General features: G+C 55.4%; 2 protein-coding genes across 4 annotated transcripts; one reads left to right on the top strand and one right to left on the bottom strand.

Annotated features, from left to right (window-relative positions):
* Positions 1–6742: 6742 nt before the first annotated feature.
* Positions 6743–9523, bottom strand: BLOC1S3 (biogenesis of lysosomal organelles complex 1 subunit 3). 2 transcript variants are annotated; one of them, XM_036013087.1, is made up of 3 exons: positions 9427–9523; positions 7169–9064; positions 6743–7043 (listed from the first exon to the last, which is right to left on the bottom strand). In XM_036013087.1, exon 2 carries the CDS (start codon positions 9053–9055, stop codon positions 8456–8458), a length of 600 nt encoding a protein of 199 aa, XP_035868980.1. In that variant the 5' UTR covers positions 9056–9064; positions 9427–9523; the 3' UTR covers positions 6743–7043; positions 7169–8455. The 2 variants fall into 2 exon arrangements, with proteins under 2 accessions (XP_035868980.1, XP_035868979.1); XM_036013086.1 differs by having other exon boundaries at positions 7169–9488.
* An 89-nt stretch (positions 9524–9612) lies between these two features.
* TRAPPC6A (trafficking protein particle complex 6A) lies at positions 9613–20106 on the top strand. Of its 2 annotated transcripts, none has more exons than XM_036013088.1 (6): positions 9613–10040; positions 18086–18153; positions 18292–18409; positions 18850–18951; positions 19072–19165; positions 19872–20106. In XM_036013088.1, the coding sequence occupies exons 1-6, from the start codon at positions 9951–9953 to the stop codon at positions 19901–19903; spliced, it is 504 nt and encodes a 167-aa protein (XP_035868981.1). In that variant the 5' UTR covers positions 9613–9950; the 3' UTR covers positions 19904–20106. The 2 variants fall into 2 exon arrangements, with proteins under 2 accessions (XP_035868981.1, XP_028385858.1); XM_028530057.2 differs by having other exon boundaries at positions 9883–10040; positions 18868–18951; positions 19872–20094.
* Positions 20107–20956: the final 850 nt, after the last annotated feature.

Here is a 20956-nt window from a genome sequence, read left to right as displayed (position 1 = left end):
TGATATCAGTTTGCTTATTCATTCACCTGTTGGTGGACATTTGGGATGTTTCTGCCTTTTGCCACTGTGGCTAATCTACCAGGAACATTTCCCCGCAGGTATCTGTTTGAGTCCCTGCTTTCTCTTCTTTTGGGTATATATACCAAGAAGTGGGATTGCTGGATCATACAGTAATTCTGTATTTAACTTTCTGACGGACCTCCATACTGTTTTCGAGAGGGGCTGTACCATTTTGCATTCCCACCAGCAGTGTACGTGGGTTGTGATTTCTTGTCATCCTCGCCAACACTGCGACTTTCTGCTGTTGTTTTATGCAATGGCCATCCTCATGCAGAGGGATGTGGGGTCTGACCATGCTTTTGAGTTGCACTTCCTTAGTGAACATCGATCTTTGCATGGGTTTGTGGGCCGTTTGCATTGCATAGCTTCCTTGGAGAAAGGTCTGCCCATGTTTGAATGGGGCCATTCGTTTCTTTGTTGCTGAGTTGTAGGTGTTTTTATATATGCTGAATACAAATCCCCTACCAGATGTATGATTTGTGAATATTTTCTTCTCTAAAAGTAGTATAGTTTTATCTCTGTGTTAGATCTTTGGTTCATTTTAACATTTGTATAAGGTATAAGGTAAAGGACCAACTTCATTTTTTTTTTTGCATGTGAATATCTGGTGTTTCCAGCACCATTTCCCAAAAAGACCATCCTTTCCCCCATTGAATGCTCTTTCCAGCCCTGTAAAGAACAACTGACCTTGCCCTGGCTAGTGTGGCTCTATGGATTGAGCGCCAGCCTGAGAACCAAAGGGTCGCTGGTTCGATTCCCAGTCAGGGTACATGCCTGGGTTGTGGGTCATGTCCCCAGTAGGGGGCGCATGAGAGGCAACCAACCACACATTGATGTTTCTCTCCCTCATTTCCCCTCTGTCTAAAAATAAACTAATTAAAAAAAGACAAAATTAAAGAAAGGAAAACAGATAAAAAAGTTAAGTCTCTACTCAGTTATACTTCAATTCCATGAGGGGCAGGGGAGACTTTAGGTCAGCGTGCACCTGGCGGTCAAAGTTCTTTTTCTCTGTGCATATTTCAGCCACATGATTTTGTTCTGTTGACTTTGAAAGGCAACAAACTGAGTATCTTCTTAAAAATAGGATAGGACTTTGGCCTGATTCTGTGGTTACAGCCTTTTGGATCATGGGGGCTCCATCTTCTGCACCCACTTTGGGGACGTCTCTTGCATCCATGGTAAAAATGTATTCTAAACCAGGAAAATTACCCCTGGGGCTTTCCGTGAAAAGGCTTATTGGACTGAATCTCTATAGAAATGCACACACCTTTGAATGGCCAGATGAGGGATCCTTGTGTTTGGAAAAACTTTTGCATTTGAAATAAATTTTAGAGAGCACTCATCCTAAACAAATGTCTTACTGGTACCTACGATCAAACGAAAGAACTTCTGGACCAGCCTTCGGGCCTCCCTCAAAAAAATAAAAAAATAGAAATCGTTCCCAGCTGGTGTGGCTCAGTTGGTTGGAGCGGCCGGGTGCTTATGGGAGGCAACTGATCTATGTTTCTCTCTCTCTGAAATCAATAAGCACATCCTTAGGTGGGGGTTAAAAAACAAAAAACAAAAAAAAATCAGAACAAAAAATTAAAATCCAGCCCTGACTGGGTAGCTCAGTTTGTTAGAGCACCTTCCCGGTAATGCCAAGTTTATGGGTTCGATCCACAGTTAGGGCATGTAGAAGCAGCAACCAATGAATACATCAATAAGTGTAACAACAAATTGATGTTTCTCTCTCTTCCCTTTCCTCTCTCTCTCCCAAACATCAATAAAATAAAATTTAAAAATAAACTAAAATCCACAACCACATAAAGCCCCCTTTGCCACCTTCCTATATATATTCCACACTCGAGGCTCTTCAGTCTGGCCCAATAGCCAAACAGACACGAGACAGACTAGCAAGAGGAAATAACCAAATTCAATACATGCATTTCTGAAGGAAGCCCGCACACCTGCGAGAATCAAAGAGCCCACATGCGGGAGTAGAGCAGAGACGGGAAGGGAACACGCGTACATGAGACAGACAGCTAGAGAGGAGGTCCAGTGACTTGAGGCTTCAAAGGGTCATTACAGAGTGGTAAAAGCAGAATTAATTAATTTTCAGAGAGACGGGGAGGGGATGGAAGGAGAGAGGGAGAGAAACATCGATGTGCCAGAGATACATCGATTAGTTGCCTCTTGCGCGCCCCCTACTGGGGAACCTGGCCCACAACCCAGGCCTGAGCCCTGACTAGGAATTAAAACAGCGACGCTTTGGTTCTCTGGCCAGCACTCACCCCACTGAACCACACCAGCCAGGGCTCTGTTGTCTTTTTGCATCTAAGATAACATATCTTTGAAATATCAGAGTGATCTCCTTTTCTGGTCCCCTCAGGAGACACCCACGGCACCAGAGCAGAGACCATAGAACCCGATTGTCATCCAGTTCCTTGAATACCACCTCTATGTTCTGTAAATGTCATTATTAACTACCCTGGATCCACCTGTGGGAGATGGATGTGTCTCCATTTTACTCTTTACCCAATCTCAGAGTTCTCCCTGCTTTGCTTTCTCCGGTCTGTCTGATCTACCACCAAGGAATTTCACGTAGTCCTCCTTATGTCTCCCTCCTGGGATTGTAAATACATAAAATAAGCTGCAAAACTGCCATGCTTTGGAGCATTTTCTCAATCTGTTAAGATTTCCCAACAGTTGTCCTCAGTTTGGCTTAAATAATCTCATAAAACTTATCTACAACCCCTGGCTGGCATAGCTCAGTGGATTGAGTGCGGGCTGGGAACCAGGGTGTCCCAGGTTCGATTCCCAGCCAGGGTACATTCCTGGGTTGCAGGCCATAACCCCCAGCAACCGCACATTGATGTCTCTGTCTCTGTCTCTCTCCCTTCCCTCTCTAAAAATAAATAAATAAAATCTTAAAAAAAAAAAAAAACTTATCTACAGCTTTGGATATTTCTTACATCGATGGCTAGAAATCTGCTCGAGCACAGAGACAAATCCAGAATAGCGCATTTGCGGTGCTCGCGCAGCAGGTTCCTGCAATGCACATGGCTTCCTCGGCTCCCAGCTCCTCCTGCAAGGCCGTCTGCACAGCAACACCCAGCCTCCCCAGGCACCCACCTCTGATGGTTTTGCAAAGCCTCTGGACCCTTCCTGACTTCATTCAACAATTTGTAATGGGAATATTCACCATAAATATAAAGACAAGAGCCAGCAGCAATAAGTGTGGGAGCAGATAAAATTTAGTACGTTTAAAAACATCATAAAGTCATCAAACTTCAAACAAAATTAAATGGCAACATGTGTGACACATGAAATTATATGCCTAATATATAATGATTTTTTATAAATTAGTAAGAGAAAAGATGACACAGGTAAAAAAAAAAAGTGGATGAAAGCCCTGGCTGGTGTGGCTCAGTGGATTCAATGCCAGACTGCAAAGCAAAGGGTCACTGGATCGATTCCCAGTCAGGACACATGCCTGGGTTGCAGGCCAGGTCCCCAGTTGGGGATGCAGAAGAGGCAACCACACATTGATGTGTCTCTCCCTCTCTTTCTCTCTCCCTTCCTCTCTCAAAAATAAATAAAATCTTAAAAAACAACAACTATAGTGTCCCAGGTTCGATTCCCAGCCAGGGTACATTCCTGGGTTGCAGGCCATAACCCCCAGCAACCGCACATTGATGTTTCTCTCTCTCTTTCTCTCTCTCTCTCCCTCCCTTCCCTCTCTAAAAGTAAATAAATAAAATCTTTAAAAAAAAACCCCAACAACTATGAACATTAAAAAGGCAACAAATTCACAGCTATCAACAACTGAAACCTAAAACAAACAAACAAAGCAAACAACCAGAACAGGAACAGAGTCATAGGTATGGAGATCATTTAGAGGTCCATCAGTGGGGAGGGAGAAGGGGGAAAATGAGGGGAAAGGTGCGGGGATTAAAAAGCATAAAAAATAGTCAGGGGGGAGGTTAAGAATAGTAGGGAAATGGAGAAGCCAAAGAACTTACATGCACGACCCATGGACATGAACTAAGTGCGGGGAGATGCTGGAAGGAAGGGGGGGACCAGATGGAGGGAGCAAAGGGGGTAAAAGTGGAACTGTAATAACATAATAAAATATACTAAAATAAATAGTGTGGTTGGCTGGGCTGGACAATCTCTCAGTGTTATTATAGAAACTGCTTCTCAATGCTTCGAAAATAGCAGAAAACAGGAGGAAAAAGAATGAAAATCAACAGTCTGCACTTTGCCAGCTGAGTCTGTAGGAAAACGGAAGATGATTCTAGGTCCACCCACTGTTCTCGCCTGGCCAGCTGCAGAGCGGAGCCTCACTGATTTGTCTCAAGACAAGGGCAGACGCTGTGAAAAGCCAGACATGGGGCCAGCAGTTGCCCTGCACTTCAAAGAAAGGAAAACTCACATATCGATCTCCCTATGCCCCAGTGTCCTCAGAGAGTCATTAAAAAAATTTCTTTATTGATTGATTGACTTTAGGGAGAAACAAACACGGATTCGCTGCTCCACTTATTGACAACTCATTGGCTGATTATTTTTTAAGCAGCTTTCTTTTACTTTTTAAATTAATTATTTAGTTATTTTTAGAGAGAGGGGGCAGGAGGGAGAAAGAGAGGGAGAGAAACATCAATGTATGGTTGCCTCCTATGTGGCCCCCATTGGGGACCAGGCCCACAACCCAGGCATGTGCCCTAACTGGGAATCGAACCTGTGACCCTTTGGTTTGCAGCCCGTACCCAATCCACTGAGCTACACTAGCCAGGGCTCATTGGCTGATTCTTGTATGTGTGCCCTGACCAGGGAATTGAGCCCACAACCTTGATGTATCAGAATGATGCTCTAACCACCTGAGCTACCTGGCCAGGGCCTCACAGGGTCCTTTTTCCTCTTCTGTGGGACAATTCCTGATTGAGGACTTAGTCAGTCATTAGTCACAACCTAGCTCCCTGACTTAACTCAGAGGACCAGGCAGTGGATTTCCTCACTGGCACTGGTGCAACTTTTCCTAGCACCACTTGGAGGACTGGTCTGTACCCGTCACCTCTCCTTCCATTCAAGCTGTTGGGAATCTCTGGGAAACCTGTTTCTTTGCCTCTTTACACCTACGTGCCTTCCTAGTTTCAGATTCCTCACCAGCAAACCTTCTAGCTAGAGATTTGGTGTTAAAATTTAATGCCACCATAATATAATTTAAAAAGTGTTTTTATGTCCCTGCCCTGAGACCAAACCTCAAACTTCCTACTTGCCCTAACGAACAGCCACGTCGATTAAATTCATCTGAAGAGGACCCAACCTTAAAATATGTTCTGATTAGTCTTGGGGCTCATGTGTGAACGGGCTTGCATTACTACTAAGTGCAGAACTCATAGGCAGTGTCTAGGAAAGGAATAAACCCTTTTGCATATGTAGCCCAATTCCCATTCCTTCTCATTCTTATTTGCCCTAACAAGGAATCAAACCTGTAACGGACTCTCTGGAACAGCAGGGTGTTCTCACCTCTCCCTCCTCACCATGCAATACTCCAACCTGGCTTGTAATTGGGGGAAGGGAAATTTGACTCAGAAGAAAATCAAATCTACTGACGAACTTCGGTGACTACTCGTCCCCTTGCAGTCTCTCACCCGCGCTCACAGCCTGTCCTGCCGATGGCATCTGGTTTACAGTGGTTGCCTCCACTCCACTTTGTTTGCCATCCCTTTGCGTCCTGACTCGCAGTTTCTCTCTGCAGTTATGTTAAGAGAAAGATGATTAACATAGACTTCCATGCCTCAGGGATGTTGCTGTCTTCCTCTATACTTCCCAAGTTCTTTTAAATTTCTTATTTATTGATTTTAGAGAGAGTGAAAGGGGGAGAAAGAAGAAAGACATTGATTTGTTGTTCCATGTATTTATGCATTCATTGGTTTAGTCTTGTATGTGCCCTGACCGGGGATCGAACCTGCAACCTTGTTGTGTTGGGACCGCACTCTAACTAACTGAGCTACCCAGCCAGGGCTCCCCCTTCAGAGTTCTTAAAGCTTAGGCCGCATCCTTGTTCAACATATTGATGATCTCTTCCTCTGTAACCAGATTAGGCAGGGGGACCTTATTTGAGTCCCTCACTCTCCCGAAGGCACTAGCTGAAGGGGCCAGAAAGCCTCCAGACCTAAACTTCAACAGGTGCAAACAACTGTCACCTACTTGGGATGTGAGTTACCTCAAGGCATGCAAAAATTTACCCCCCAAAACACCTTGACTCAATTGTCTCTCCCTCTCCACAAAAAAGCAGTTATAAAACTCTCCAGGGGCAGTGGGCTATTGCTGCCAACGGGTTCCTATTTTCGCTGCCCTTGCTAAACCTTTGTATGCCCTCCTCCCAGATGCTACTCAGGGCCAATTTCCCGGTCTGTGGTCACTTCTTCTGTTACTTAAACAGGTTACACTCCCTTCTGACTCAGGGCCTTTGCATATGCTGTTCCTCCTGCCTGCAACTCTCTCCACTCGTTTCATCTCTTTATACCTTGAGGGTTCAGCTCAAACTCACTCATTGCTTCCTCAGCAAAGCCATCTGACCTCCCCCATCTGTCTCCACAGACGCAGTTGCCAGAGGGCGGTTACACCCTCACAAAACTCCTGTACCTCTTTATGACACTAATCATAGTGACAGGAAAATCAAAACTGTAAGTCGTAATTATTAAAACTGCCCATTTATTTATGAGAGTATTTTATTAATATCTGTCTCTCGCAGTGGCCTGTGAGCTCGGCGAGGGCCCGGACTGGCTGAGGCTCCCAGTGTGCCCCACACAGGGCAAACACGGAACAGGTGCCCTGCAAACGTGTGCCACGGAATACAAATGCAGAACCAGGCAAAAAAAAAAAAAAGACCCAGAACACTCGGGGCCCTCACTGCCAGCTACAGCTTCACCTTCAACAGGCCAGGCAGGAAGGATCCTTCTCTTAGGATCCTCATTTCTCAGAGAAATCGACCCACCCTCTGCCTGTGGGATACACCATCCAGCAGAGTGCAGTGTCGGAGGGGAGAAGGTGACAGTCCCAACAAATAGATGCTGGGGCTCCTGTGGAAGCAGCATCAGACCCTGGGAGCTAACCAACCCACCCAGCACAGGTGGAGGGATAAGAGGAACTGACCATGTCAGTAAATGTTGCACGTTTTAATGAGTCTGCCATAGAGTTCTCTTCCCCAACTTCTCCATGCTGGGGATTCAGCTCTCAGCTTTAGGTTGGGACGAAAGAGTGGAGACGGGAATAAATGTGCACAAGACTGAGGTATTAGGGCTGTGGCCAGAAGGAGGAACAGAAATCCAAGTCCTCTTAGTATCCAGGGGTCAACACGATGAACAAACTCTGTGCGTGTGGCCTGAATCTGAAAAGCAGTATCACTGCATCCAAAGCAGCAGGGCAGCCTGCGTTGAGCCCTAAGTGAAGGTGCCATTATCTGCCTGGACAGTCGGGAGGAGGCCCGTTTTGTATCTGGAGCTCAGGCACAAAGTTCTACTTTGGCCTGGAGAGGGCGGAGGGCCCACCAACTTGGGTCTGGAGGAGATGCCATCTTGACCCCCAAGAGAGGGCTGGAGGACACCTTGGGTCAGGAGGGACCCCCATCTTGGGCCTGATGACAGAAGCCTCAGTGGGTTTCTGAGGCCCAGGAACAGGCAGGTAGTATAAGGTGGATGGGAAAAGCAAAACAGAAGCAAAACCAATCCTAAGGGTAACACTGGACCCAGGAGATGAGATCAGGCTGACGGGGAGTGGCTAAGCCCAAGGAAAAGGAGCAGGAGATGGCAGAGCAAGGACTAAAACTAGGAGATGGAACCAGGGACAACGCTGGAGGGTCCAGCCCAGGCAGACAAAATTCTAGAAGTGTAGCTAAGAGTAAAGGCAGAGCCACTGGGGTGAAGGAAGGCGCCAGGGAACCTGGCTAGGAAGCTCGGAGCCTGTGGGATACACCATCCAGCAGAGTGCAGTGTCGGAGGGGAGAAGGTGACAGCCCCAACAAATAGATGCTGGGGCTCCTGTGGAAGCAGCATCAGACCCTGGGAGCAGAAACCAAACTTAGAAAAGCAGAGCGCAGGGAAAGGTGGGCACAGCCAGCACCCAGGATGGAGACAGATCGAGGAGCCAGTTACCCAGGTGCTGGAGCCAAGGCTCAGACACAGGCTGCCAGGAACCAGGGAGAAGGGCCAGGACAACCTGGAGAAACCAGACGCAAGGTGGGGTCTGAGCACCATTACCCCACCCCCCATCAACACACACACACATGCGCAATGTTGTCCACGGGGTGGGGTTAGCCCTGAGGGTGACAACAATACGGGATGGGGGCTGTACAGGGTACAGAGGCAGGTCACAAGGGCTTCCGGGGGATGCAGAGTCAGGCGGGTCATGGCTAGGCCCGCGGTCCCGGGTCTTGCTTGGGCTCAGTCCCCGGCACGCCACGGATGTCGGGCAGCAGGCAGCAGCTGGCCACGATGTCCAGGCGCTCGGCCAGCGCGCAGAGGTCCCCCCGCGCCAGGCGCACGTTGTGGGCGGCCGCCAACCCCGCCGTCTGGGCAGCCGCCAGCCTACCAGCCAGGGCAGCCACATCCCGACCCGCCCGGCGGTACACGCCGCTCACGGCGGCTGCCACGTCGTGGTCCAGGCGCACCTGGCTCTCCGCCAGCCGGAGTTGCAGCAGCGAGAGCGCAGGGGCGGCTGCTGGGGTCTCCTCGGTACCCCAGGCTTCCCCGGCCGTTTCTCGCTGCACCACGAGCGGAGGCAGGTCCCTCGGTGCGGCCGTCGGTTCCGGCTCCGTGTCCGAGTCGGTCTCCGCGGCTTCCCCGGCCACACGTAGCCCGGTGGGGCGGCCGCGCGTTGGGCCCGAGGGTCCCAGGTACAGCTCCTCTTCCGACGAGGTTGCAGAAAGCTCTGAATCTGTCTCGGCCGCCTCCCCGCGCACCATCGTCTCAGGCCTCCGCAGCGGCCTTCGCCGACGACCCTGAGACGCCATGTCCCCGAGCTAGGGAGAACAAAGGCACGGCATGAGAGGCGGGCGCCCGGCGGTAGTTAATAGGCGCAGTTTCTGGATTCCCTGGCCCTCCACTATCTTAGCAGATTCATCACCCCTGCCGGCAACAATCCGGGCTATTGGACCCCAGCCTCCCCAGTGTACTGATAGGGAACAGGACCAGTTTGATCAAGGCCGCAGCTCCCAGAATCCCAAACTGTCTTCTTTCCGATTTTGCCTCCTGACAGAGGCTACATCCGGAAGCACACAGTCTCCTCGAACCGCTCAGAAGGCAGTGCCAGGGTCACAGGAGTGACAATCCAGCGGGACTCCGAAGGGTGCACGTATAGTACCGCTAACACCGAAGACCTTACCGGGTCTAGGAAGCAAGGAACCAGTGGAAGGCGCTACCCAGCGGAAGTACGGAGTCTGTTCGGTGGAAGCCGCAACCAATAGGGCAGCAGTTTGGACCGGTGTTGGCCAATCATATCGGCCGCTCGGTTACCAACCGGGAAGCAAGCACTTAAGATTAACTTTGTGGGAGGGTGTGAAGAGTCGCGTGAATAGAGGTGCGACCAATAGAAAAGTGTTTTAGCTGGCGCTTCCGGGTTGTGCTACGAGGCAAGAGGACAAACAAGGATTTTTAAAACAACAAGTTACGTCACATGTAGCCAGTGATTCGGCCAATGACTATGCTAGAGGACCCGAAAACTTGGAAGGCAATCTCCCAAGTTCATGAACACACCACGTGAGTCCGGAAAGGAAGGCGGAGCTAGTCTGAAAAACCAATGAAAGCATAAGTAGGCGGGTTCACGTGCGTGCAGGAGGCGGAGCTAGTTCACCCGGGCCAATGAGAACACAAAGCGCTGGGCTGTAGTTAAGCGCGCGAGGCAGACAAATGGTGGACGCGGTGCTGTTCGAGTTTCTACACACGGAGATGGTGGCGGAGTTGTGGGCACACGAAGCCGACCCCGATCCCGGGCCCGGGGTGAGCAGGCTTCGTGCGCGGGGGGAGGAGGAGGCGCGGATGGTGGCGGGAAGGCGGGGGTCAAGGCCCCAGGGAGCACGGAGGGCGCGGCAGCGGCCGGGATCGAACTCCTGCCCCGCCCCTGCCTCGCTGGGAGACCTGGGGCACTGACTTCCTCTTTTGTAAAGTGCGGGGGGGTGGGGGGGGGCGGGCAGCCGGGCTGGCATCACTGATTACTTCTAGAATTGAACGAATAGCTCGAGGTGAGATCTGAGCTAAAAGCCTAACACAAGAATAAGCGGGCAGTAATTATAGTGATTACTATTAAGGATGTGTACTGAGGACTTCTGGGTTGAATCCTGCCGTCGTCACTCCCTAGGTGTAAGAGCCAGTCTGTTTGTGCCTCAGTTTCTTCCCTTGTAAAACGAGCATCATAACAGCACCTAAGTGTCAGAATGGGACATTTATTAATTCAACACGTATTGAACGCCTGTTATATTCCAGGCACTGTTTGAGTGTTCTCGCAAAGCTTACATTTCAGTGGGGTTGTCAAACAATAAATAAAACATGCCACCAGCTAGTGGAAAGTTCTACAAAGACAACTTAAATAAAGTCAGGGAAGGAAAATGTATGGAGTGGTAGATGATGGAGGAGGGCATTTTGAAGGGAGAGAAGGGAGGAAGCAAGCCCCAGGGATAAGCATGCCAGGAAGAGGTGCGAAATCCCGAAGTAGGAGCATGCTTAGCACTTTGGAAGTTGGTCCTCATAAAGTACAAACACCCTCAAGCTTTCAAGCTCTTAGCGTAAACATGGGATCTCTTGGTGCAAACTCTGTTACCCAAGAAGAAAGGGGACTGGGGAGAGTGGATGCTTAATAAATGGGGCCGTGCTCATTTTTTCTGTTATTATTCTTACTGTGATCATCATTGTGTATATGCCAGACATTGTCATTGGCTTAAGTTTTCATCCCAGTTTAGGGGTCCTAAGGAGGCTATTGCATGTTATGATCTCAACGTAGTTTTTTCAGAGTTCATTCAACACACGTTTAACTAAAACCTGCAAGGTGCCAGGCCCTGCTGTTAGCATTGGGGTTAACTCAGCGAACCAGTCAAAAGCCCTTGCCCTCCTGTTGCTTATGTTGTAGTTGGGGGAGACAGGCAAATAAGCGAAAGGCCTAAAATGTATAGCACATTGGGAAAATGCGGTACGGAAGGAAAAGCACGGGAGAGGGAGTGTGCATTGGCCCGTGTGTTGGAGACGGGGGTTGCAATGTCTCAGCAGCCCATCTGTCCTGTCTCGCAAGCCAGAAACTCAGTGGTCCCTGATACCCGCCGTTTCTCCATCACCTCCAGCCCTCAGCCAGGCCCTGCTCATTCTGTTGTCTAAATCTGCCCCCTCTCCTGCCTTGTCCAGGCTCCCTGCTCTTCCCCCCTGTACCAGCCTCCTTCCTCACCTTGCAGCTCATTCACCTGTCATAGCTTCACTGTGTTTCCACTTACTAATTCTTCCCATCTTGGCTGAAATGGCCCTTCAGGGAAGCCTTCCCTGAGCCCCCAGAAGTCAAGTATCCTTGTTATGGTCTTGCAGCCCCCTCCCTGTTTTTCCTTGGTAGCCCTCACCACTCTCAAGAAGTAGATACATGATTCATGTATTTGTATGACCCTTTGATTCACATCTGTCTCCTCTGTCAGACTGTGTGCTGTGTGGGCTGGGATCAGGTCTGTGTTGATCCAATAGTAGGTCTTTTGCACATAGTAGGCCCTCTGCATGGATTTGTTGAGGGATTGGATGCAGCCCCTGTGCCGAGGAGTGTGGGGTGGGGACTGGGCTTCATTTAGTAGTGTGACCAAAACCAGCACCTACCACGTGTGAGTGTTTCCCATGGTTTCACACCCGTGATCTTACGGATCCCCCTAACCACGCCCCAAGGGCGGCATGACCCTGTCCTTTTGCAGATGAAGAGCAGAGGCTCTGATGGACAGAGTGCTCACCCTCAAGCCGCAGAGTCAGGAATGTAATTGGGCTTCCTGCTTCCAAAGTCTGTGCTGTAAATCCGGCCTGCGTTTCCCACAGTGCGTCTTCCCCAACACGCTCCTGGAGGATCTCAGTGGGTTCCTGTGGTCAGGCAAGTGTGGGAGGCACTGGGTTACTCGGGTTTGCTCCTCACAAGGCCTTCAGAGCACCTGAGTCCCAGCGGCCCTGTGCCTGCTGCCACTGACATTCCAGTGCGGGGGGGGCCCCCCCGCACCAGAGGCTGCCGCAGAGCAGGACTGGGACGGGGCCTGGCCACCTTCGGAGAACTCCTGGGTGGTTCCAGGCTCGGCCAGGCCTGAGAACTCTGGCAGTGTCCCCACATCCCTTCGACCCGGGAGCCCCATTTTCCAGTGTCATGTCCTGGAAAACTCTTTTCTCTCAGTTCTCTTTCTTTCGCTCCCAGCCTCTCCTTTCTGTTCCTTCTCTTTGGTCCGTTCGAACCACACATGGGCCTCCTGTTTGTTGGGTACTGGTGGTGTCCCCAGCACCAGATGTGATTGGATTTCGTCCTCAGAACAGTCCGCTGGCGGGGGGACTGAGGTGCTGGCAAGGAAGGGCCTTTCCTGAGCCACACAGCCGTGGTCAGAGGCAAAAGCAAGGTTCGGGCTTTGAGCCCCAAACTCGTTCGTGGCATCCGGTCTGCCCATCAGCTGCAGAACTCTGTGAGGACAGGGATGGTGGCTCGTCCACCTCTGTCCCCGTGGCACTGTCATTCTTTCGTGATCTCCGTGTCCCGTCTGGTTATTTGTGGCTGCTGAATGGAATCTCCTGACTGGTTACAGGTGGAATGGAAGAGCCAGGAAGTCAAAGGGCCTTTGTTCCCAAAGCAGGAACAACTCAGGGAGGAGGAGGCTGTGGTTTCTCCGCCTCAGAAGCCTTTAAAAATAAAGACAGCCTGTGGGCAAAGGCGTGAATTCCTGTGAAAGCAGGTCTTGAGCTGTCCCCTACTGCTGTGAGTGCTGGCCTGGCCGGTGGCCCCGTGAGTACCCAAGCCGGCCCCTTCTCTGTGCAGTGCCTGTGGTCCGTGTAGTAGCTCTCAGTTCCGGGCCACCGCCTACGAAACCCGCTGGGTCCCAGGAACCTGGCAGTGCCCTGCAGGGAGCGCAGCGCATCTGAGATGGGGCATAGCTGCAGGGTCTGGGAGTGCCTGCTGGGGAACTGGGGCTCTGGCCTGGGGGCCATAAGGGGCTTACACTGAGGTGTGCTGGGCTCAAGCTTGTCCCCTCTCCCAGTGGTATTTATTTTTGGAGAGGGGAAGGGAGGGAGAAAGAGAGGAAAGGAACATTAATGTGTGGTTGCCTCCCATGTGCTTTCTACTGGGGACCTGGCCTGCAGCCCAGACATGTGCCCTGGCTGGGAATTGAACCTGCCACCCTTTGGTTCCCAGGCTGACACTCAATCCACTGAGCCACACCAGCCAGTGCCCCAGTGGTTTTTTTAGACAGGAACCTGAGCCCTGGCTGGGTGGTGCAGTTGGTAGGAGTGTCCTGTACACCAAAGGTTTCAGGTTTGATTCCCAGTTGGGGCGCATGCTGGAGGCAACTGATCAATGTTTCTCTTTTGCATTGATGTCTCTCCCCCCTTCCTTCTCTCTCTAAAATCAATAAATATATATCCTCAGATGAGGATCAAAAATAAAACAACATAGGAACCTGGACTGCTCTTCCCTGGCCCTCTGCCTGGGTCTGCACAGGCTGGCCCCACAGGCAACCAGGGTCCTGGCAGGTGAAGAGACAGGAGGCAGCCGGACACACAGGCCCAGCCCGACTCCCGCCTGCTTCATTCTGGAAGGTTCTGACTGTCCTCCCAGTGAAGCGGTCAGGCTGGGACGGGACTGGACGGGCCGGGGGTTTGGTTTGCTGCCTTCCCTTCGTGCCGCTCGGAGCCCTGGCCCTGCGCAGAGTGAGCCCCTTCAGCCCAGCGTGCTCCCCTCCCCGCCCTCAGATTGTTTCTTTTCCCGCCTAGTCCCACACGGATCTTCCTCTTCCAGCACTCAGAGGAGACTGAATCTCTCCCACGCGTCTCACAGCCTCTCCCTCATTTCTTCTGCTTCAGGTTTTTTCTGGACAATCCCGGACGCTTTATGTACCTTGCAGATGTGTCTCTTTTTCAGCTCCCTTGTTAACAGGCGTTTCTGTGGGCTGCTATCTCTCTCATTTCCAGGAACTCCCCTTTGTCTGACTGTCCCTTCCTCCTCGCCGGCTGCTGCGTCAGCGTGACAGCGATGAGCCGATGAGGCCGCTCCGAGGGTTCCCCTCTGGTCCTGATCGTCCGGTTTCCTCTCGGGGGCTGTTGTGTAAACTGGCCTGCATGGGCGTGGGGGCCCAGACGCCCCTGGCTCTGGGTGGGTTCCAGAGGGTTCGCTGAATGGGAGAGCCTGCCTTGCCCTCCCTGGGCATAACGCTCACCCCCAAGGGCGGAACCTCACGCTGAGTCCTGAGTCTGGGACAGGTTGTGACACAGGCTGGTGAGTAGGCTTCCGCTCCCTTCCTCCTCCGCCCTCTCTTCCTTGTCTCCTGCTCATCCTCACCCCTCCCCTCCCCTCCCCACTGTCTTCCCCCTTCCTTTCCCATTCTTCTCCAGATCCCCCCACGCCCAGTCTTTTCAGCTCTGCAGACACTTAATTGGTCCCTGTGGGGGGGCCAGCAGTAATGACAGCTAGGGAGAGAGCTGTCACAACACCACTGTGAGGCGAGGATACCAGTCAGCCCCACTTCCCTGGGGAAACTGGCCCAGGGCAGGGAGAGGCTTTGCCCAGCACCACCCGTCCTGTAAGGGGCGGAGCCAGAATTCAACCCCAGGCCGTCTGAAGCTCACTGAAGGGAAGCAAACTGTGGGAACCTTTCTGGACCTCCCCCCAGCCCCACCCCCAGCCTGGATGCGGACCCTGCTGACTCTCCGGCCTGCTATCCCTGGTAGGTCTGAGGTGCCTTCCCACCTGCTCCCTCCCGTGCTCCAGTCTTCCTGCAGACTCAGGGTGGACACGCGGCCACCGCCCCGCAGAGGGCCCGCCCCGAGGTTGCAGCAGTTCCCTTGTGCTCCCCGCTAGGGCGCCAGGTCCTCCAGGGCAGGGACTGTGTCATCCTCCATCTGTCCTGAAGCCTTTGTCACACACTGGAGAACAGACCCGCCACACCCTGGTCTGCTGGGGCCACCTCCCCTGCCTCCACCTCCTGTCACTGTCCCCGCTGTGAACAGTGACCTAAATTCCATTCTCCCTGCTTTTTCCTGCCCTCTGGCCTTTGCACGCACCCTCAAAACCCGAGAGTCCTGGGTCCCCCCGTCACGCTGGCAGCCCTTGGGCCGTGAGGTGCTGGCCCCTGCCTGCTCCAGCAGCTCACTTCTAGAAGGGAGGTGACACAGGAGGGCAGTGTTCCAGCAGCCGAGGTGCATCGCTCCAGAACAGAGCTTCTCCTTCGTGGGGCTGCCCTCCAGCCAGGGCCTGTCCCCTGGGCTGACTGGCACGGGGCCTGTGGTGGTAACGCCCCCCAAGCCCAACTTGGAGCGCCCAGTGCACCTGCCCCTTTACTCCCTGAGGACCCTGGGGAGCGGTCCTGTCAGCCCTGTCCTCTTTACACACGAGGAAACTGAGGCACGGGGCGGTTGACTGCTGCCCAGCCCCACAGCTGGTCAGGGTAGGAGCTGATCCTCACTGGGCACCTGTCCCCTTCGGTGTCCCTCACAGGCCCAGCTCATCTCCCAGTGTCACCAGGCCCCGCCCTCCCTGTGTGGCTGCCCTGTGGGGCGGCTGTACCAGGGAGCGAGCCCCTGCTCCCGGCGGGTCTGAGGTGCCTTCCCACCTGGGCCCAGTTCCCGCAGGTGGAGCAGAGTGGTGGGCGACGGCCGGCATGCCCGGTGGCCTGGCCAAGGAGAGGGCGCCTGGCTTGGAAACTCGGGTGACCTGTGCTCGGGCCCCCCCGCCAGGCAGGCCTTGGCCCTCGCCACCCACCAAGGGCCCGGACAGCTGTGGTGTCCCGGCCACCCACCCCTCTGGCCATCTGGGCTTGGGAGACAGACCTGCCCAGGTTTGAAAGACCTGAGGCCGAGGGTGCCTGGGGCAAGGCTCCCCTCGCCCCTCCGAGCCCGTCGTCCAGTGTGAAATGCAGCCCCCCGCACGAGGTCAGTGCAGCTGAGCGGGAGGGTCCGGCAGACGTAACGCCCGCCGGGGTGTGGCTGGCAGGGCGATGATACGGGTGCGACCACTCAGGTTTCAATTCGAACATGTCTCCTAACGTGTCCCATGGTGTGCTCGAGCGTGACGTTGTTATGTCACAGAATCGCACGCTTGTGGTTTTGTAATAAAAGGGGGCGTTACCGGGGCCGGGCCCTCTGTAAAGAACCCGCAGGTGGTGCGTGTGTGGACCCGCCCTTCACTCGGTCAGCGTCTTGCTGAAGCGCCTCCCTCCCAGGTGCCAGGGCCTGTGTGGGCTGCTGAGGGCCGGCCTGGGTCCCCAGCCTTGCAGAGCCGAGTCCCCAGTCAGGGACGGTGCGGCGTGGTGGTGCTGGGATGGCAGGCTGCCCTGGGTGGGCGATGCGGGAGGCGGGCGGAGGAATGGCGGGTCCCAGCAGGCTGCCTGGAGCCTGCCGAGGAGGCCCGGACATCATCTCAGGCTGGATCTCGGCAGAGGAAGCCCACTCGGCATGCGGCGGGCTCCGCGGTCACAGGGGCCAGAGAGAAGGCTGTAGCGGTCATTCCCGAGGGAAGGTGCTGGTGGAGGGGAGGCGCCTGGGCACTGCAGCCCCCTGAGAGGGGCTGGGGCCTCCCTCCCCGGGGTCTGCTCTCCACCTGGGCTCCGCTCCTGAGCTTGGGGCCACAGGCCGCCCTGGTATTTCTGATGCCCCAACCTGGACCTCCCTCTGTGGATGAAAAGGGGCCATGTACGATGCCCAAGAAGCTCAGGGGAGGCCTGCGTGTCGGCCTTGGAGGCTCAGAGACCTGCATTGACCACACAGGAGGGTCTGAACATACATGTCCCCAATAGGAAGCCAGTGACGGCGGGTAGTCATGCCCTCCAGGCCTGCCGAGGCCTCGCCGAGGGATACTCTTCAGAGTAACCCGAGGTTTCCACAGTCCTGGGCCCCTCGGGGGCTCCCTCCCTGTCACCTCGTCGCCCAGACAGCACCTCTGTGTGCTGTAAGCGTTGACGGTCAGCCGTCCTGTGCCCGCCAGTGTGAGAAGTGTGTGTCTCCGCTTTGCTTTCTGTCCGGCCTCAGAGATTCCAGTCCCCCCTGCCCCTAAGTCTGCTACCCACGGATCTCACGCAGCCCCCCTCGCCTCCTCCTTTGATTCTAACCTGTGAGAGAAGCTGCAGAAACTCTCCAGAGCGTTCTCAGCCCGTTGAGATTTTGCTTCCCAGCAATTGTCGTCAGTTTGGCTCAAACAAACTAGAAAAGTCTCCGAAGGTTGGGATGCCTCCCCCGCCCTCTCTTGCTCACCCAAATGCAAATTGGGAGACTTTGCCCCTCCAGCTGCTCCGCACCCCTCCCCTACCCTCCCAGCGCTAGGCCTCTCCCGTTGTGGGACCCCTGGCCTGCCCTCCCCTCTGGAGTGCCTCCGCCTTTCCACAGCACCCAGGGGAGCAGCTCCCTCCCCAGAGCCCCTCTGTGTCCTTCAGGCTTGGTAGCTGACACTTTAGAACCTGAGGATGATCCTCGGGACCCTCACAGCCCTCTGCTGGCCAGGCCAGGCCCAGGCCGTGCTGCCACAGGAGCCCTTGACAAGTCGCCGTGACTCCCAGGGTATCGGGAGCACTGACCCCCAGGGAGCTGCACGCACAATGAGTGATGGGTGCTCCAGGGTAGAGCTGGCGTGCAGGGGAGGCTGAGTGTGGGGAATGCCCCTGTGTTTCCTGGCACAAGGGAGAGCTGGCCCTGAGGGCTGCTGGGACCCACAGAGGGGCAGTGCCAGCCCGCAGGCCGGAGCCTGTCCTGGCCTGGCAGCGCTGAGGCGGGGAAGTCCCCGTGCGGCTGCTACACTGGGTGGCTCCCGCTGGAGGTGGCCGAGCACCGGAGCCTCTTCCCTGGCCTTCTAGGAACAGAAGATGAACCTGCTGGTGCTGGAGAGCATGGGCTTCCGTGTGGGCCAAGCCCTGGGTGAGAGGTGAGGGCCGGCCCCTCCTGGGCCTTCCTGCCCAGCTGGACCTGAGGTGGGGGCGGCATGGTTCTAGGCGGGAACCCAGCTGGCTTCCCCTCCCTGCCCTGGCCCAGCCTGACCCCAGCCTCTGCCACTGCCCCCTAGGCTGCCCCGGGAGACGCTGGCCCTCAGGGAGGAGCTGGACGTCCTCAAGTTCCTGTGCAAAGACCTGTGGGTGGCCGTGTTTCAAAAGCAGATGGACAGCCTCCGCACCAACCACCAGGTGTGTGCCCTACCCAGCAGCCGGCTCCCTGTTGCGGACGGAGCTCCTGGGGAGGTTGCAATAGGGCGTTGAAGCTATTTGCAGAGTCTCCATGAGCCTCCCAGGATGAGGCCCCCAAGCTGGAAGAAGGCAGTCTCTCCCTCGGTGACACCGCCTGTCCCAGCCTGGTCCCATTAGGTGTCTACGCTCTGTCGGCTTGCTGCTTCTCACCACAGTGGGGGGCAGGAACTGGTCTGCCTTTTACCCCAGAAGTCACCCAGCCAGAGAGAGGGGCAGGACCAGCACCCCACCCCCCAACTCTGGGCCCAGGAGCCCGGGGACCCTTCTGCAGCACTGGAGGGCAGGGCCCTGGCTGCCGGGGCTTTGAGGGGTGGCTCCTAGACATCCTGGTTTCCCTTCCCCCCACCACAAATGCCCAGGCCTTGCCCCAGCACCCACAGGCTCTGCTCTGTCCCCAGGGGACCTACGTCCTTCAGGACAGCAGCTTCCCCCTGCTCGTCCGGATGGCCTCGGGCCTGCAGTACGTGGAGGAAGCACCCAAGGTAGCGGGGCTCTGGGACACACCCCCAACTCATTTCCCCTGCTCCCTCGGCCCTCTCCCCAGGCCTGGGGTCGGCCTCCTCCCTTTCCCCCAGTGACCTCTGCCACCCCCCCCCCCCCAGTTCCTGGCCTTCACCTGCGGCCTCCTCCGTGGCACCCTCAGCACACTGGGCATCAAGAGCCTGGTCACCGCCTCCGTGGCAGCCCTGCCAGCCTGTGAGTTGTGGGCGTGGGAGGTACCCCTGCCTTCCCCGAGTGGTGGGGGCTTTACGCTCCCCTGTCCCTACTCTGTGGGCTGGGCCCCTGAGCCCCAGTTTTTAGGTAGGGAATTTGAGCCCCCGAGAGCTTAAGTCACATGCCAGGCCACACAGTGGGCACAGCGTACCCGTGCCCCTGGCCCCTGAGGTCCCCCAGCCAGCTTCCCCGGCGTGCGCCAGACCGGAGGAGTGAAGCCCCGGTCGAGTGGTCTCAAGTGTTCTTCCCGGCACGAGAACCCAGGAAGGCGTGGAAGTCACACAAGTGGGGGCTCCAAAGGCAGCCAGACCCCATGGGACCCGCAGCCTGTGTGTGGGGCTGTGCTGACCCCAGGGCCCTCCACCAGACAGGCCCCCGAGCCAGCCTGCCTGCCTGCTTGGGCGCAGCCTGCACCACAGGTGTTTTTTCCTCTGCTGGGCCCCCAGGTGCACGTGGTTAGGCCCTGAGCCACACATGCCATGGAAGCCTGTGCCAGGCCCTCCCCTGCATGTGTGGCCTCCATGCCCCAGTCACATACGGCCTGGGACACTGGCCAGGTGGGAGGGAGCATCGCCCACTCTGCACAGCAGGGCAGCCCAGCCTGTTGATGCAGGGCCTGAGCGGTCAGGGGGCTTCCTGCCTCCCCTCTGATCTGAGCCTCTGGCTAAAGCTGGCCCTTCTCTTCCAGGCAGGTTCCAGGTGGTGGTCCAGAGATCCTGATGGGCCCGGGCCCACGGCCCCCGCCGGGTCTCACCCAGGGCTGCCAGGGAACCCCCAGCCCTAGGGATAGCAAGCAGGGGAGGCGGGGGCATCCGGGGCAGGGTGGTCCCAGCCACCCTGGGGCCTGGTGTGGAGAGATCCAGGTTGGGCACATCACTCAGCAGCGCAGATGCTCAATAAAGGTTCTATCTGGAGATGAGTTCAAAGTGGCAGGTGGCACCTGCAAAGTGACTGTCACTCGGCCTGCAGGGGTGGGGGCCGAGCAGCCCTCATCACCCCCCTTTCTGGCCCCCCCTTGGCCCCCAGTTCTGAGTGTCGGAGCTTGCACATATGTCAATGGGAGGGTGGCCCCCATCACGGCAACCCCACCGGGTCAGCGCACCCTTGGCCACAGAACAGATGGGGGGGGGGCTGGGAGATGGTGGGGGAGGGTGGAATTAGACGGAAGTGCTGGGGCAGGCCAGACACCCTCATCCCTACCCCCGTTACACACACACACACACACTCTACCCTCCACGTGCCTGACAAACCAAAGGCATACAAAGGGGACGGATGCTGCCCTCCTGCGCCACCCCCGCCCTCCTTGACACTCGGAACAGCTGCGGCATCACACACCTGGATTGCTGGGCTCTGCTCCCCGCTGCCCAATGCGGGCATGGGACGAGGAAGGGGCCCCTTGTTTAAAACATCCCCGGAGCGCGGGGCCCCTCCGCCCATGCAGAGTTGCGTAGGCACGCTGCCGGCCCCGCCCCGGCCCACACGCCGAGCGCGCATTCCCTGGCCTACCCTCCGCCGCGGTCCTCGGCTCCCCCAGGGAACCACAATTACTCGGCTGAACCATGCGCGTGGATGCGCCAGAGAGGCGACTGGCCCAGGCCTGCCTCAAAGAAGCTTAGGGGCTCACCCCCCATTGGGACAGCGTGCAGAACTGGAGGGCAGGGAGGAGCAACTTGAGGGCCTGGCTCGGGAGGAGGGCAGGGTCCATATTTGGTCACCCCCGGGGGTGGGGCGCCCTGCAGGGCAGGCGGGTATCTTCTCTGTCCTTGATCCCAC

Source organism: Phyllostomus discolor, chromosome 12, assembly GCF_004126475.2.
Source record: "Phyllostomus discolor isolate MPI-MPIP mPhyDis1 chromosome 12, mPhyDis1.pri.v3, whole genome shotgun sequence".
Classification (NCBI taxonomy): domain Eukaryota; kingdom Metazoa; phylum Chordata; class Mammalia; order Chiroptera; family Phyllostomidae; genus Phyllostomus; species Phyllostomus discolor.
The sequence above is the reverse complement of the archived record's forward strand: the minus strand, read 5'-3'. Positions and strand labels throughout refer to the sequence as shown.

Coding starts and splice junctions, on each gene's coding strand:
- TRAPPC6A (XM_036013088.1), top strand. CDS start 9,951: ATGGTGGACGCGGTGCTGTTCGAGTTTCTACACACGGAGATGGTGGCG. Junction 10,041..18,085: donor ACCCCGATCCCGGGCCCGGG/GTGAGCAGGCTT, acceptor CTGGCCTTCTAG/GAACAGAAGATGAACCTGCT. Junction 18,154..18,291: donor GGCCAAGCCCTGGGTGAGAG/GTGAGGGCCGGC, acceptor ACTGCCCCCTAG/GCTGCCCCGGGAGACGCTGG.
- BLOC1S3 (XM_036013087.1), bottom strand. CDS start 9,055: ATGGCGTCTCAGGGTCGTCGGCGAAGGCCGCTGCGGAGGCCTGAGACG.